General features: G+C 33.4%; 5 protein-coding genes across 7 annotated transcripts in view; 1 reads left to right on the top strand and 4 right to left on the bottom strand.

Moving 5' to 3' along the window:
• The window catches only part of gys2 (glycogen synthase 2), a 14664-nt gene extending 13034 nt beyond the window's left edge, over window positions 1–1630 (top strand). Inside the window, exon 16 of the mRNA XM_016534963.1 lies at window positions 985–1630. Coding sequence (XP_016390449.1) covers window positions 985–1197 — 213 coding nt within the window. The 3' untranslated portion in view covers window positions 1198–1630. The remainder of the gene's footprint in view (window positions 1–984) is intronic.
• A 146-nt stretch (window positions 1631–1776) lies between these two features.
• Window positions 1777–3450, bottom strand: LOC107725633 (spexin-like). The gene is made up of 4 exons (XM_016534964.1): window positions 3218–3450; window positions 2863–2920; window positions 2694–2756; window positions 1777–2527 (listed from the first exon to the last, which is right to left on the bottom strand). The coding sequence occupies exons 1-4, from the start codon at window positions 3329–3331 to the stop codon at window positions 2427–2429; spliced, it is 336 nt and encodes a 111-aa protein (XP_016390450.1). The 5' UTR covers window positions 3332–3450; the 3' UTR covers window positions 1777–2426.
• Window positions 3451–4771: 1321 nt separating this feature from the next.
• On the bottom strand, window positions 4772–8471 carry golt1ba (golgi transport 1Ba). 2 transcript variants are annotated; one of them, XM_016534804.1, is made up of 5 exons: window positions 8387–8471; window positions 7841–7932; window positions 7093–7271; window positions 6707–6788; window positions 4772–5404 (listed from the first exon to the last, which is right to left on the bottom strand). In XM_016534804.1, the coding sequence occupies exons 1-5, from the start codon at window positions 8409–8411 to the stop codon at window positions 5366–5368; spliced, it is 417 nt and encodes a 138-aa protein (XP_016390290.1). In that variant the 5' UTR covers window positions 8412–8471; the 3' UTR covers window positions 4772–5365. The 2 variants fall into 2 exon arrangements, with proteins under 2 accessions (XP_016390290.1, XP_016390289.1); XM_016534803.1 differs by lacking the exon at window positions 4772–5404 and adding an exon at window positions 5475–5602.
• A 785-nt stretch (window positions 8472–9256) lies between these two features.
• LOC107725533 (uncharacterized protein C7orf73-like) lies at window positions 9257–10423 on the bottom strand. Its single transcript, XM_016534810.1, has 3 exons — window positions 10272–10423; window positions 10004–10057; window positions 9257–9838 (listed from the first exon to the last, which is right to left on the bottom strand). Exons 1-3 carry the CDS (start codon window positions 10284–10286, stop codon window positions 9767–9769), a joined length of 141 nt encoding a protein of 46 aa, XP_016390296.1. The 5' UTR covers window positions 10287–10423; the 3' UTR covers window positions 9257–9766.
• A 236-nt stretch (window positions 10424–10659) lies between these two features.
• The window catches only part of LOC107725683 (T-complex protein 11-like protein 2), a 12577-nt gene continuing 7703 nt past the window's right edge, over window positions 10660–15533 (bottom strand). For both annotated transcript variants that reach the window (XM_016535047.1, XM_016535048.1), the window contains exons 7-10: window positions 13966–14147; window positions 13688–13869; window positions 13365–13537; window positions 10660–12124 (exon numbers count right to left, since the gene is read on the bottom strand). In XM_016535047.1, coding sequence (XP_016390533.1) covers window positions 11853–12124; window positions 13365–13537; window positions 13688–13869; window positions 13966–14147 — 809 coding nt within the window. In that variant the 3' untranslated portion in view covers window positions 10660–11852. The remainder of the gene's footprint in view (window positions 12125–13364; window positions 13538–13687; window positions 13870–13965; window positions 14148–15533) is intronic.

Below are 15533 nucleotides of genomic sequence, written 5' to 3'. Positions count from 1 at the left end.
TGTTTTTAATATATATATAATATATATATATATATATATATATATACATACTTTTATTCAGCAAGGACACTTTTATACTTTTATAATTTATTCATTTGATCAAAAGTGACATTAAGACATTTAAAATATATTAAAAATAACTAAAAATAAATGCTTATCTTTTAAACTTTCTATCTATTCATTAAGAAATCCTGAAAAAAAATGAGTTTCTGCAAAACTATTATGCATTACAACTGTTTTCAACACTGGTAACAATGGGAATGTTTCTTGAGTAGCAAATCAGCATATTAGAATGATTTCTGAAGGATCATGTGACACTGAAGATTGGAGTAATTATGCTGAAAATACAGCTTTGTCATGACTGGAATAAATTACATTTTAAAGTACATGCATGTCAAGGGCTTGTGTACTTTGACCTTTGGCGATTTTATTTTTTTGGGGCAAAGTAAAAAAAAAAATCTCTCTGGGCCTTTTTTTATGCCACATTGGTGGTGTTGTACACAGCAATTAAAAATGACATAAGAAATAAACTCTTCTAAAAATCACTCAAATACACCTTGCCTTAAAGGACGCACATATCTGACATTATTCATAATCCTCAAATACCACATTGTCAGCATCACAGGTTAATGCTGCTGTGTCCACCTCATCTCATGCTAATCCGAGTGTTATTGAATGTATGTGTGACGTCTAACACTCCAGAGTGATGAACTGCTGCTGAGCTTCACTCTCGAGTTTAATTGACAGGATAACATTTACCTGCACAGGAAGATGACTTGATTTCCATTCCAACTTTTGATCCCCATACATTCACTCGCAGTTGATCTACACATGTACTTTACTAAGAATACACACTCAGAAATGTAACGTGACATAGATACAGCAGGCATATTTATTGAATAAACAATGTCATTTTGACTCATTTTTTGAATACTATTATGTCAGAATCAGTATGAGTGACTGAATCTTTTTTTGTTTGCACAGACACAAGGCTTCCGTTACCCCCGACCCGCTTCTGTCCCTCCATCCCCATCGGCTTCCCTCCACTCCACCCCTCACCACAGCGATGAGGAAGATGACGACACCTATGATGAAGAGGAGGAGGCAGAGAAGGACAGGCAGAACATTAAGGCACCATTCACTCTGGGTGCAGAGCCTGAGGGTAAGAGCAAACAACTGCTGGAAAATGGAAATTAAGATCTGCACTCTCCTGCTCCAGTAGTTCTGACTCTAGGACATATTTACACCCGCTACCCTCTGAGAATGTGCTATATTTGTCTGACTGCAGCTTTTGAATGGATTATTGATCAAGTATCTCCAATTTATGAATGAAAAAATATCTTAAACATACAGTGGCATTTAAAAGTCTGAGATGATACTCAGATTTAATAACCCATTTGAACTTAATGATAGACCCATTTGGCTAATGATAACTGATCCATGTGGACTCATTTGTACAGATGATTCTTGCTTCCATCAAAGCTCAAGATGCTCTTAAGTGTCTTAAATCATGCTAGAGAACACGATCATCAGATTTGACATGAACTTGTGGAGTTCATACAACTCAAATGCTGCTGTAATTAAAGCAAAAGTGGGACAAACCAAATACTAAGACAGAAAATTTTTTTAATTCTTCTGTTTACTTTTTCATTTTAAATTGCTATAGTGACAATATCATGGAAATACTGTATTAATAAAAAATAAAAAAAAGCAAAAATAAGAGCATTTTCACCATTGGTCACAGACTTTTGAATATAAATTTGGTACTAAACACATCTTTTTGGTGTTTTAAACTAAATTTGGCATATTAGTCCCACATGAGGTATAATAATTTGTGCAAATGTAGAAAAAAACACCTTTATATACATATCAATGATTAGCAAAGTTCAACCACATAAGGTGCAAATATGTATCCTATCCATATTTTATTAAAAAGTCTTACTCACAGTAGCGGTTATCAGTGCAAATTCAGTTTAATTAATTGAGAAAATGTTCACACATTCGCAAATATGTATTTTACAGACCAGTCAATTCACATGTTGATTTAACATGAGAAAATGAAAAGGACAAAAAATCTGTACAGTTAATTTTATATTACACATAATTTCAATCATCATAAATAGTCTCTTTTCCAAGATGATATGTCTTGGAAAAAACAACCCACTATTTCGCCTGAAAGAAATAAAAAAAGACCTTACTATCAGTTATTTCAATGATCAGTCCAACAATCTAGAGAAACACAGAACTCTACATTACTCAAATCTAACTGTAATAGTGTTGAACAGTGAGTGATGAACCTTCAGAGATGTCAAACACGGGCATCACTGTAGCAGAGGATGAACTTGAAAACATTAAATTCCACATGGCTCACAAAACTGGAAGTATTCAGATGAAAGAGTGAGTTGTTGGCGGTCTTTGAGCTGGTTTCAGTAAAGCTCACCCTCGTCTCTGGCTTGCTGGAGAACATTTAAGAGAAATGCAGCCGCTTTAGAGATGCTCAGGTTTTCTGTGTTTTGACTGCGTGACTCTGTGGAGAAGGACAGTTTACATATTAATAGCAGTATTTATTTACAAGCTTACCATCAGTATTACACTTGCATGCAATAGTAACACTGTAAAGTCTCAGCAAGCATAACTAATGGTTTAGACAACAAAAGTCACAAACTGTGAGATTTTTTATAAATAATTCATACCCAAGTGTATTGTGTCATACAAGTCCCCTTCATTTCGGTCTTCTGACACAAAGCGGCGTCCCTCTGTTATAAACAATGAAAAACTAACTCATTCAAAATCGCACAGAACAAAAGTAATCATATATGCAGTTTTAGACAGAAATATGGTTGAAAAACAGCAGGAACATACGTGTGCCCTTCAGATATAACATGGCTTGGGGCGTCCAATTCCGACGCTGAAAACTGCCCTTTAATATATATAAAAAAATATAAAAGAGAGAGATTACTTGCATTGTTTTATGTAGAACATAATTAAAATATAAAATATTTTTAAAAAATAAGAATAAAATTGCAAATAATTACAATTTTACAATTAAAATAGTAAAAAATGTTGTATAAAAATAGAATATTTTAATATGTTTAATATATAATATACATAAAAACTAAATATTTATTAAAATAAAACAAAAATTATATTATTCAATAATAATTGAATTGTTTAAATTAAAATAGTAAATGTTTAAATAAATAATATTATATCATACCTTGGGCGCACTCCAAGAATGGGACACAAATGTTGCCAGAAGTAACAGCGCAAGTGCGTAAGCCGCAAGAGTCCTTAAATCCTGAAAGGGTGAAGATGTGTTAAAATATATCATTTCCCATGTGCAAGAACATTGCAATCAGCCTTTTGTAACACTGTATATTTTCTCTTCATTGTTCATTACATTATGCACAAAAGTATCAATACAAGATTCCTAATATAAAAATGACTAAATTCCTGGTAGTCACATCAGCTTCTTTTTTTTTTTTTTTTAATTCGGTCTAGTTACAAGTTAATTGCTAAAAGTGTACGAGACAAACGCAAGCATGAATGTGGACTTACTTTCATAGTGCCAGACGTTCTCTTCAGCGGTTGAGTCTCAGAGGCAAGATCAAGAGTGAAGACTGTGAAGTCTGTCCTTGATATTTATAATCATCAGGGTGGGGCAATGTTGAATGAATGTTGTCTTCAGCTATAGGTCAAGTCCCATTGATTCACAACGGGGCCGGACCACGAACCTTTCAGAGCGATTAGTTAACCCTTCCTTTAAAAATAATAAGGCTACTTTACTGCTATGACGTTTGAAGACACGCTCGCAGGGCTGGCTACACTTACATCTGTAAGCTAGGATGCTTTTTAGAGCTGCAGAAGAGAAATTTCCATTCGTGTGCACTTTTAATAGCTAACTAATGAAAAGAAGAGGGCGGAAAGTATTGATATGTTTACACCTTCAGCAATGAAGCGTCTCAAATACACCAGCTAATCGTTTTTTATGAATGAACAGTGAGCGGCTGATGGGGTTTCCCTGCTGACACTACATATATAAATATCTGCTGGGATCTGCCTACAGATTACTTGCAATTTATGTCTCTTCTAGAAGGGAATAATAATGGATAAGAAGCATACACCCTAAATGTGAGTGGTCTCTGAAATAGATTACAAAACAACAAATCTTGCCAGAGTTAAAGCTAGACCGAAGAAAACAAGTCTGTCTCATTCCTCAATATACTTGAGGCACCATTTGTCATTCTTTAGGTCACAAGAGAAAAAATATATTAATATTAATAAAAATGAATAGGACAAATAATTTTATCAACAAGAACCAATAAAGAATAAAAATGTAATCATAATAATCAATTATTTATATATAAATATACATAAATAATTTATTATATATAAAATTAATATTTCATATATATTATTTTTCATGCTGTCAAATGATTAATCGCATTATATACTTTATATAACATCTGATTTATATGTACGTATGTGGAGCTTCACTAATTATATATATATATATATATAATTAATTTATTATCATTAATTACAGTTGTTCTTGATAATTTAATATTAATAATTGATTCATATATCAAAATATAATTATTTTAGTATATTAATATTACAACCATATTATTATTATTAACAAAACTATTTTAAAGCCCCTTTTGAGGAACCCCAAATGGTGTGTCAATACCTAATAAAGCAATAAGAATAAGAATAAAGACACTGACCTCATTTCAAGTTTTTAAATGTATATTTACAAAAGTTTGTGGCAACTGAACCATTCTGAAATCCCACCATTTTTGAAGACAGAAAGAAAAATTGTTAATAATAATAACGTCTCTATACAACTCTATATGCCAGTCTGATTAGTAATAGTTTAATTTTAAAATAAAGTGTAAATATCACACAGTTTCAGCAGGTGTGATAGGGGAAAAAACAGAAATTAGAGTCATCCAGCTCTCCTCCCTCTTGAAAATACAATTATAGACACAAGCGTGTAACAAGGCCATTAATGTAACAGAATACAGACTTCCAGAAGTCGCTTCTACACAGTCAAACAAACATTCTTCATGGGAGGATCTCCAGTAACTTCTTGATGAAGTTTGCATTTATAAATGAGGGCACAGTTGTTCAGGGATGCAGTGATGCTGTGACGCAGCTTTGCTTTGGCCAGCCGACGAAGGAGTGGCTTGTTTTCCACGCTGCACACTTTGCATTTCACTGACGTAAATATCACTCAGACGTCCTTACAATGGAAACACGTCTGAATAGAAAGCTTCGGTAATACGACCTCTATACTTCTCCTGGCTGTTTTAAGGTAAAGCTTTAGAAAATCCATTATAAATAAGTGGTAAAAAAGAGTCTGTTAAACCATGTTGTTGCTTTCACTCATTTTGTCCACATACTGGAGAAACAAAAAGAGGTATGGAAGGATTAGGACACTTTTAAAAAATCATTTATAGATATAACAATACAATAATATATATTCCTATTCATGACATGTTTATCACTTAAAATACTGGACACAGGACAGCATGATTCATGCTCGCATGCAAGACAGAATTAGCAGTGACTGACCAAGATGACTGACTGTCCGCTCAGCCTTAGGAAGGCATTAAAAGAACAACAAACAGATGTTGAAAGACACTCGCAAGACTGTTTTCTTGCATGAGGTGAAAACAGGTGCCCAAAAAAGCCTAATGTGTGTTAGCCACTATTTGAGTGGTATCATCAGTTCAGGTTATGTAGTTGATACCATACAAAAAGTTTAGGTCCGGTAAGGTTTTTTTAATGTTTTTGAAAGTAGTCTCTTATGCTCACCAAGGCAGCATTTATTTGACCAAAAATACAGTAAAACAGTAATACCGTGAAAGGTTATTACAATTTAAATAGTAATTTTCTTTTTTTAAATGCATTATAAAATAGAAGTTATTTCTGTGATGGCGAAGCTGAATTTTCAGCATCATTACTCCAGTCTTCAGTGTCACATGATCCTTCAGAAATCATTCTAATATGCTGATTTGCTGCTCAAGAAACTTTACTACTTATTATTGCCAATGCTTAAAACAGTGCTGCTAAATATTTTTCACAAAAATATTACATTTGACATGATTTCAGGATATTGTAATATTATAAATGTCTTTACTGTCACTTTTGATTAACGCATCCTTACTGAAAAAAAACAATTTCTTTTTCAAACAGTAATATGTGTAATTTCAGATATTCAGTTCTATTCTACTAAGAATAGAATTATCTTGTACTAAGATGGTATTTTTAAAACCTAAGGAAAAATATTACTTCATCACAAAGCTACTGGAATATTTGAATATATGTGACATTTTGTGCAAAAGCATGTTAGTCTCATAGCTGCTAAAGCAAGCAAAAGCTTTTGAAGTGAATTTACAATAGGACCGTGTCCTAACCAGACATGACGTAATACGTTTATATTGATAAGCGGTTTATCTGTTCACACTGATAGTGTAAATGCTAACACAATCACATTCAATTAGAACATGCTTGTTTAATGGTTTGGTAGCTCATTTACACTTTTCATGTTTGTTATTAGTCATTTATTGCATAATGCCTGGTTAGGACGTGTTAAATTCACTGCAATCTGAGAGGATCCTTATATGGAAATAAAACCAAGAGAGGGAGAAAAAGATCACCTCACACTCTCCTCTTCATCACCCTGCTGGGTAAAACTTACCCCACTAATAAAGGGAAGATTCAGCAAGTATCCCAGCACAGGAATTCTCCTGATGAAGCCTACGACCACTGGAAAGAATCCCCTACACGTGAAGAGAAGGCATTAGAGTGTAGATATAGACTGATATTAGGAATTACCGGGATCATAATGTACATTTTATTTTTTAAATAATATAATCATTTTACTTACTATAGTGTAAAATAAGTGCTCATTTAATTTTCACTTTTTTCTTATTTACTTGTAAAATGTGTAGTTTATCTGTATCAGTGTAGATAATATCTATATCCACCTTTAGCCAATCTGTATCAGCATCATCTAGAGCTACTAGTTATGTAGCTGCATAATTTGCCTGGTTAAGAGCGTCCTATTTCTTTAAAAAAAAATACCTGAATAATAGAAAGAAGCCATAAAACTCTAGAATCACTCCAATGATGGGCCATCCGATTAGCACTACAAAGATGCCTCCTAGGAAGAAGCTGGTGGCTTTCATTTTGTGCTTCTGAAAGAAGAACCTGAACGTCCTCTCCAGCCCGATTACAAACGCCAGGCCCACAACAAAAAGGATCTGAGACAAATGAAGACCAAGAGAGAGGTAAGAGATAGAAACTGCCTTTGGGTCGAGGGATCTGTGCTTATGTGTGTCTATGTGCACTCATAATTTAAGTTTAGAACAAATTATGGTATAAAAATGTTGTATTTTAGCTATTATGAGACAACACTTAATACCAGGAAAATCTAGAGGAGCATAATGAAGAATATGACGGAAAAAGTAGAAATGTGTAGCAAAACAATACTATTCACAACAAAGTTATACAAAAGAAATTGCTCAGAAACTAGCACAAACATGCATTAAATTGTTTTGTTTTTTTTAAACCAGTGAGAATATTACATTACATTATATATATATATATATGTGTGTGTGTGTGTGTGTGTGTGTGTACACACACGCACAGAGAGAGAGAGAGACATTTAAAATATATATATATTGTAATTACTCTAAGAAACAAATAATATATACACTGTTTATATTAGTTTCTGATTAGTATAATTCACATTATCATATAGTTATAAATATGTAAGGCATAACCAAAATATGTTGTTAAAATATATCAATGACAAGATGGGAACACTCACATTTCCTATGGCAAGGAGAGCTTTATCGAAAAACAGGATCATCCCAAAAAACAGAAAAAATACACCAAATCCTGTTAGCCCCATTCCAATTTCTGTTGAGAGAGGGAAAGCCATAAAATTTAACCAATATTAAATTAAACCAATATATATAATTAGCATTTAATACCACATAAAGGTTAGATATTATTTGCTAATATGATCATTTCTTATTGATGATTATGATGATCATATGCATTAAACTATGTTTATAGGACTGTTCTGTCTTCATGCAATCAGTCTGGTGCAGTTCACCATCCACATTAAAGCGGTTTTTAAGCCAGAACATTTATTTTGTCTGTTTCCTGTCATGTAATTCACCGCCAACGACTTTTACACTAGACTTATTACTGGTGGAGTGACATCTGTACGCAGCTGCATGAATCCACATACACATAAATACTCAAGACAGGCGAAATAATAAAGACAACAGGCTTTGCAGATGAAAGCACTAACGCTAGACATTGTCTGAGGAAGAGCTGTCAGTGAGACAGGTTATGTTAATCTTACTCTGGGAGTCGGTGAGGGAAATCATCTTGGCTTGTCTCGCTCAGCAGCTGTCATTGAAGCGGCCACGCGTACCGGAAACACTCACTTCGACTTCCGGAAAAACTTTACAAACCTAATGCATCTCGTATTAATGTATTTTTTAAAGAATTGCTATTTTGAATAAGTAGTTCAAAAAAAAAAAAAATCTAAAGCATGTTTAAGACATTTAATGTGTTTTTGCGTGCCTAGTGATGACATGGTAAAAGTCACTGTAGTAAATATTAGACTATATTTAAAAAACATATTTACTGTAGTATGTCGTAGTTTACATATATAATTTTAACCATAATAACCTTGATAAATGTACACAGAAGCGCAACCGTTGTATTTGGAATACTGAGAACGTTGTTTACTTCCGTGTCCACCGCGCCATCTTCCGGTCAACATTTACAACAGCATACTTTTAACACCGTACACGCTGGTTTACCTGTGGCGGTTTCTACATTGTTTCAACATTTTAACGGGTCTGTATGTAATTCGTGACATTTGTACCGTTCTTTAATCTTTTTATGTATACTTTCATATAAGAATAAGTTGATGTTTTTGGCATTTTCCATGAATAATGTATTAGTTGGTGTCACATTATTTTTTAAGCAGCATGCTAACCCCTTGAATCTCTGGTATATTTTAGACAAATTATTATCCAGCAAAGTATTTTTATAGCATGAAAAGAGTAAAGTTTTAATTAGAATGTTGTACTAAAGTTCTACCTAAATTTAATTAACAAAAATGTAATGTGTAGAACTTTATCATTTGATACTTTTAAGTGTGACATTTATTTAATAAGTATTACTAGAAAAATAACATAGAATAACAATATTGGCAACCAACAACTTAATATAAGCATTTTATTAGTATAATCTCAGAACTTTATTACATAATGTTAAGAAGCCTTTATAAAACATTGCAGTAATTTGTTTCGAATATCTGATTATTATGTGCAGTTTCTATTTGCCCTGCAAATATGTTTCTCCATAAATACAGCAAACCCAAGAACTGCATCACACTGCAAGCTGTTTCTGACAAAAAAAATATCCCATTGAGTTTTTAAAATATATTAATGAATAATTATCCAAAATGTAACAGCAAAAAAATCAGGTGTAAACAAATTTACCCTGCTTTAGAAAAAGAGAGAGAAAGAGAATACAATGCAAAATGCATAACACATCAACTTTCAAAACAGTTTTGATTTTGAGGCACTATTTGACACTAGGAATATACTGTGCATCTTGAGGGCTCTTCTGTTTATACTTTAACACATACTAGATTATATTCTTGTTCTTAAATATCCCTCTACAGTTAATTACAATTTGCCATATTTCCACACATGACTTGTGTCCATCATTCTGGGGGTTTCTTCTTGGCCTCCACGTCCTTCTTAAAGGCCTCGATTTTCTTTGAAATATTGGGTATCTTGAAAAAGTTATAAACAAATAAATTATATCAGACAATGATCACTAAACAATGGAGCTGTTCTCTATTTCAAGACTAATGCCATTTAGTCCAGTCTTATTAGAATTCGTTTATAAGATTTTAGACAGACACAGAGTTAATATGTGAATAAATAGTTTTTATAACCTCGTAATTCTGTGCCAGATACATTCCAACCACGTTCCCCAGAGTGAAGCCAAGCTGGAAAGACAAAAGAAGCTCAAAGATCAGCAAAATCATATCACAGATAGAAACATTCTCCTATATTATAAATGATCCGGCTGTAAATGTTTATATTTAGCTCAAATGAAACCCTTTGATAAGCTAGTTACTTAGAGATATTAGCTACTACAATGTGAATTAGCAAGCGAATAAACACACGTTTACAATCTCACGAACAGATGTAAGTACTTACTATGAACTGCATCATGATTAAAGCTTTGAAATGGTGAAAAGAAACTAAATAACAGTGACACTGGTCCCGAAATCTAGTATGGTTCTGCGTTAGCCTTCAACTAGCTTCATATGTCATCAGCATGACATCAACACACCGGAAGTAGTATTCTTGCAAAATAAGAGTCTTAATTATGAATTAAAGAGCACATAAAATGTTTAATTGAGCGATAACAAATTATATACCAGATTGTGATTTAACAATTTTCCCCACTTCCAGTAAAATGTTAACTGATTTTAAATAAAAAATAAAATTGTTTTAAAAAATGTAACAAAAGAATATTTAAATGCTGTCAGATGAATGCAGAAACAGGTTTAAAAGAAATATGGACTAGTTTCCACACTTTCTTTTATTATTATTATTTTTTTTGTGCTTGTCACACTACATATATTTTGTTGTTCTTACAAGGGTTCTTACATCTTGAAAACAAACAATACATATATTGCAAAATTGTTAAACTGAAGGTCTGTCATGTTAAAACAATGGCTTTCCACATAAAGATGTCATTCATTTGCCTGTAACAACGGCAAAAATCATGTGTGTTTATGTGTGTGTCACCAGCCAAACAAGGGTCTTGATCTATGCGGTTAGGTTATAGTTAAAACAATTAAAATAACTGAACATAAGAGCACAAACATTATATAAGAGAATCGCCTTAAATTTCAAATACAACCGTAATAAAACAAACATGCCTGTAACCAAAGCACAATGATACAAACAGCATACAAAACTAACCCAGATGTTGATGTCTAAAGGATAAAAAAGGACAACAAATGATCATGCAGTCGTAACTGTATAAAAGAACACTACCAGGACCAAAAAAATTCAAATTAATTTAACAATATTGTTCAATTTGATCTTCTCAAGAGTTCTTGATTCTTTATATATCTCTGTATATCTCTGACTCTTTATATAATTTCAAGTTTCTTCCATTTCAAATTATACGGAATAAGAAATTCAGACCTTTTTTCAAGTATAAACACAGTTAATATTTGTAATACAATACTTTCAAAATAATGTGTATAGTATAATTTCACTTTGTCGATGATGGATTTCAATTTGCTCCAATAAACTTGTTTTATGATCTAGAAAATGGGCATGGGAAACAACATGGGTATCTCTAAATGGATATAACATTCTCAATAGTCTGTAAATGATCTGTGTAAATATATTAGCCTATTTTGGCTACGTCTTTAACAACTGTAAATATAGAAAAGTTTCTGCCTTGCACCTAAACATGGTCATGGTATACTGTACGTAATGACTGCTTTTCTATTGCAGTAACACTGTCAAGTGAAAACCACAGTTAGAGAGATGCTAAAAATATAACTTGGCAAGGAACATAGTCTCTTTGTAACATAATAAACAGCACAACCCCCCCGTCCATAATTTCCCATTTTAAGCACCATAGCACATTGTTGTTCTTCAGTCTTCTTCGTACTGCAGTGATTCCTTTAAATCAAGCATCAAATAATTCACTTGGAAACACATGAGTGAAATGTCTGGTGATGATAACGAATCAAGTAAACGATGCATCCTGATTTATTTGGACTCCAGTGGGCTGCTGGGTGGCCCCTGTATGATCCCATTCTGCGGAGTTGGTGCTTGCATGTCGATGAAAAGTAGATTCTTCAGGATGCTCACGTAGAAAGGACCGTAAACCTTTTTGTTGAAGTTGACGAGGTTGACAAAACTGACCCCGAGCCCCATGAGCTCCGGCTGAATCAGACCCAAGCCTGGCGGTACAGGAGGGGGCGTCCTGTGAGAGTTGGTAGAGGCGAGGACCACCCTAAAGTACTGCTGTACCCTTCCCTCTGTGGGACAGAAAAGGCACATTAAAACCATAGACTGTATAAAAACATGGACGTAGTGTCCGTGACGTCACCCGTAGGTTTCTGAAGAGCGCTTTTGAAGCTCAAAGTTGGCGGAGCCAGCCGTCGCCATCTTGGCATCGCGTCACCCCGCGTTACTCCTGGATAATCAAAAATGGGCAAAGAGGCGGGAGCTGGTTGCTGAAAAATATTTTTAGAGCTCCCTTTATAGTGCGGCCCGGTGGAAAAAAAGGTTGAGAACCACTGCTTTAAGGTAATATTACAAGTTCAGCTCTGACGGCATTTGTTGCCATAATGTTGGTTATCACAAAAATTCATTTCCACTTTCATTTAAAAAATAAATAAATAAATAAATTAAATAAAATAAAATACAGTGAGGCAATGAGAATAGAAGTGAATGGAGTCAATATATAAATGTAAAATATCACTGTTTTAATAGTATAGCCACAAAATGTGAACAATATGCTTAATATATCAAAAAAAGCTTGATTAACAGTTATATGCAAATTTACAACTTAGTTGCCATGAATACAACATAAAAAATTTAAAAAATTTAAATTGAAACAGCTTTATAGCTTAAATAATACACTGGTTTTAACAGAAGAATTAAGGTAATTGCTTTTATAAAATTATAAGCTTCACATTTCTGCTTTTAATCCTCCAAAATTTGGCTCCATTTATTTCCATTTTAAGATTAAAATAATTTTTTAGGTAATATTACGTTGCAAAAAGGGGGGATTTTCTTACTTAGTATTTTGTCTTCTTTTCTTGTACAAATTACATTTCTAAACATTCTTAAATTAAGTTACTTAAAAATGTAGCGACTCGAGTTGCATAAAACAAGAAAAAAAAAATCAATGGGCTAAGGAAAATAAACTTACTCAAAGGAAAAATGAGTTTATTGTTCTTACTACATTGGAAGATATTTTTATTTTTTATGCATAAAAAAACAAAACATTTAATTCTGATGCAAGTTTATCTTTCTTACTCCACTGGCAGATTTTCTTGTTTTAAGCAAAAAGATTATTATAATATATACATTTCTGTATTATAAACTATTATCTACTTTTTTGCTTCTCACATAAATGTTTCTTGATTTTAATTATGTTTGTTTAGATATTTTGACTGGTAAACAGGACAAAAAATTATAAGAAAATCATTTTTTGCAATGACACAAGTGCTGTTGATTGGAACTCGAATATTCCTTTACATTTTTCCTTACCAACAAGAGTGCGTATTGGGTTGTTTTCCTGGGTGATGTCACAAATCTGGCCCTTTAAAGTTTCCTGCAGTTCAGCCGGCAGTGCTGGCAAGTTTCTTTCAGCCAGAGACTTGTTGACTTCACAGCAGATCTGAGCACTGACGTTTCCAAGAGCTTCAGTGAGATTAAAGTCTCTGTAAGCCAAACGGGGGAGGAAAAAAAGCCAACAGGCAAGATCTTTTAGATTGAGACATTCATTATTGCGTTTATGTAGAAGTATGTGTGTGACGTGTGCATGTGTAAACCTGAGCAGAGTTTAGGGGAAGGAAAGGGACGGGACATACGCGCTATGCATGCCCTCCAGCAGCACTGCTGTCATCTTCTTAAGTCTCTCGACAAGAGCGGGCAGGCCTGACACGGCCCCTCCTATTGAGCTGTAGACTATCAGCAGAACAGACGCGCCCGCTTGATAGAGCTGAAGAGACCGCTGCATCTCCTGCAACCTCACTTCATCCGTCATCACGGTCTGCAAGTGTTAGATCATAAAGCACTCTTAAAGATGCATTTTGAATTTGATATCAATGCTCAGTATGACTGATAATAACTGTGTTTGTTCTCCAACCTCAGGTAATGGGCCCTTGCTCTCGTCCCAGGTGAGCAGTCTGATGTAGGCTGTATTTAGCACCAGCGTGGGGCCTGGTAAGGGTTTGCCGCTCTGTCCAGAATCGCTGCTCTTGTCTCGCATGACTCGAGTGGCCTCCTCTATTGAAGATTGGATCCACTCAGTTGTGTGGTCCAAAGCACCTGGGTGAATTAAAATGATGTTAAAGGTTGCCCAGGTGTGCAAAGGAGTCCAGATACTTTTGGGTGAACTATCCCTTTAAATGGGACAGTTTAAATAGTTAATTTAAATAGTTTTAAATAATTTAATTTAGTTTTAATTTAATAATATTTAACCATATATATATATATATATATATATATAATAGTAGTTAATAATAGTTAAACTAATAATAATAATAATAGTTAAACTAATAATAGTTGAAATAATTTAAATAGTTTTTACTCATGTCGATCTAAACCTTAATTTATTTTGTTGAGATATTTTTTAAAATTTCTCAGTGTTTTTTGTTTTTTTTGACCGTACAATGAAAGTCAATGGTGTCCAATTTTGTTGTGGACCCCATTGACTTTCACTGTACAGACAAAAACAGTCAAAACATCTTCAAAGCATCTTTTGTGTTTCACAGGAAAAAGAAAGCCACATGGTTCTGGAATGACAAAAGGTTGATCAATAATGACAAAATGTTCTTTTTTGTGGTGAAAATGGCTGATCCTTTTAAATGCAATCATTTTATTTAAAATAATTGTAAATTATTTTATTTGTAGACTCACTGGGAGTTCTTTCCAGAATGCTCTGGAATTTGGCTCTCTCATACTCTACCGACTGCCTCTGAAGCTCTGGCCTGAGGCTCTGGATGGTAAAATTCACCATGTCCATTTTCATCAGGTCCAGCACCCGGAAGATTTCCCTGTTATGACACAAGCGATCATTTACGAGTCAGTTACTTTGCCTCAGGTGAATGTTCACATAAATATATATATATATATATATATATATATATATATATATATATGACCCAAAACTACTAAAAGTGACAAAAAACATTCAACAAAATAATTTAAATAAAATATTTAATAAAATGTTTTTATTAAAATAAAACCAATAAATAAATAAATACAAATTCAAATTAATACAAACTATAATAGTATCTCAATGATACTATAATGACATAGTTGTAAGGCCACCAAAAATATTAGATTTTTGCATATGTGTGGTTTAAGTTGCTCCTACATTTTTTTTTTCTTCATAAATTAAGAATACATTTTAGTATAAAAGTAATTGGTGATTCATGAATTTGTTCAAGAAATTGTACATACCTGTACACAGATTTCATGCACAAATTTAAATGAGAATGGGATGCACTATTTGTAAGTTATTACACCAGCCAGTGTGCTCTGAAGTGAAATTGACCTAGTTCTACAAAGCTATACAAGAAGACACCTTAATAACATACTTGAACAGTGTCAATAAGTCGCCTGAGTTCTCCTTGAGCTTCTTGATTTCATCGTCTCGGACCGGTGCACAGAACTTGCCCATAGTATTGATGATGTAAGACAAGAGGCCCT

This window comes from Sinocyclocheilus rhinocerous, unplaced genomic scaffold, assembly GCF_001515625.1.
Source record: "Sinocyclocheilus rhinocerous isolate Xijiao unplaced genomic scaffold, SAMN03320098_v1.1 scaffold153, whole genome shotgun sequence".
Lineage (NCBI taxonomy): Eukaryota > Metazoa > Chordata > Actinopteri > Cypriniformes > Cyprinidae > Sinocyclocheilus > Sinocyclocheilus rhinocerous.
Note: the sequence above shows the minus strand (reverse complement) of the source record. Positions and strands in the feature narration are given on the sequence as shown.

Coding starts and splice junctions, on each gene's coding strand:
- LOC107725633 (XM_016534964.1), bottom strand. CDS start 3,331: ATGATATATTTTAACACATCTTCACCCTTTCAGGATTTAAGGACTCTT. Junction 2,921..3,217: donor ATTCTTGGAGTGCGCCCAAG/GTATGATATAAT, acceptor TATATATTAAAG/GGCAGTTTTCAGCGTCGGAA. Junction 2,528..2,693: donor GTATGACACAATACACTTGG/GTATGAATTATT, acceptor CCTTCTCCACAG/AGTCACGCAGTCAAAACACA.
- golt1ba (XM_016534803.1), bottom strand. CDS start 8,411: ATGATTTCCCTCACCGACTCCCAGA. Junction 7,933..8,386: donor TTCCCTCACCGACTCCCAGA/GTAAGATTAACA, acceptor CTCTCTCAACAG/AAATTGGAATGGGGCTAACA. Junction 6,789..7,092: donor GGCTTCTTTCTATTATTCAG/GTATTTTTTTTT, acceptor CTTCACGTGTAG/GGGATTCTTTCCAGTGGTCG.
- LOC107725533 (XM_016534810.1), bottom strand. Junction 9,839..10,003: donor ATCTGGCACAGAATTACGAG/GTTATAAAAACT, acceptor AACTTTTTCAAG/ATACCCAATATTTCAAAGAA.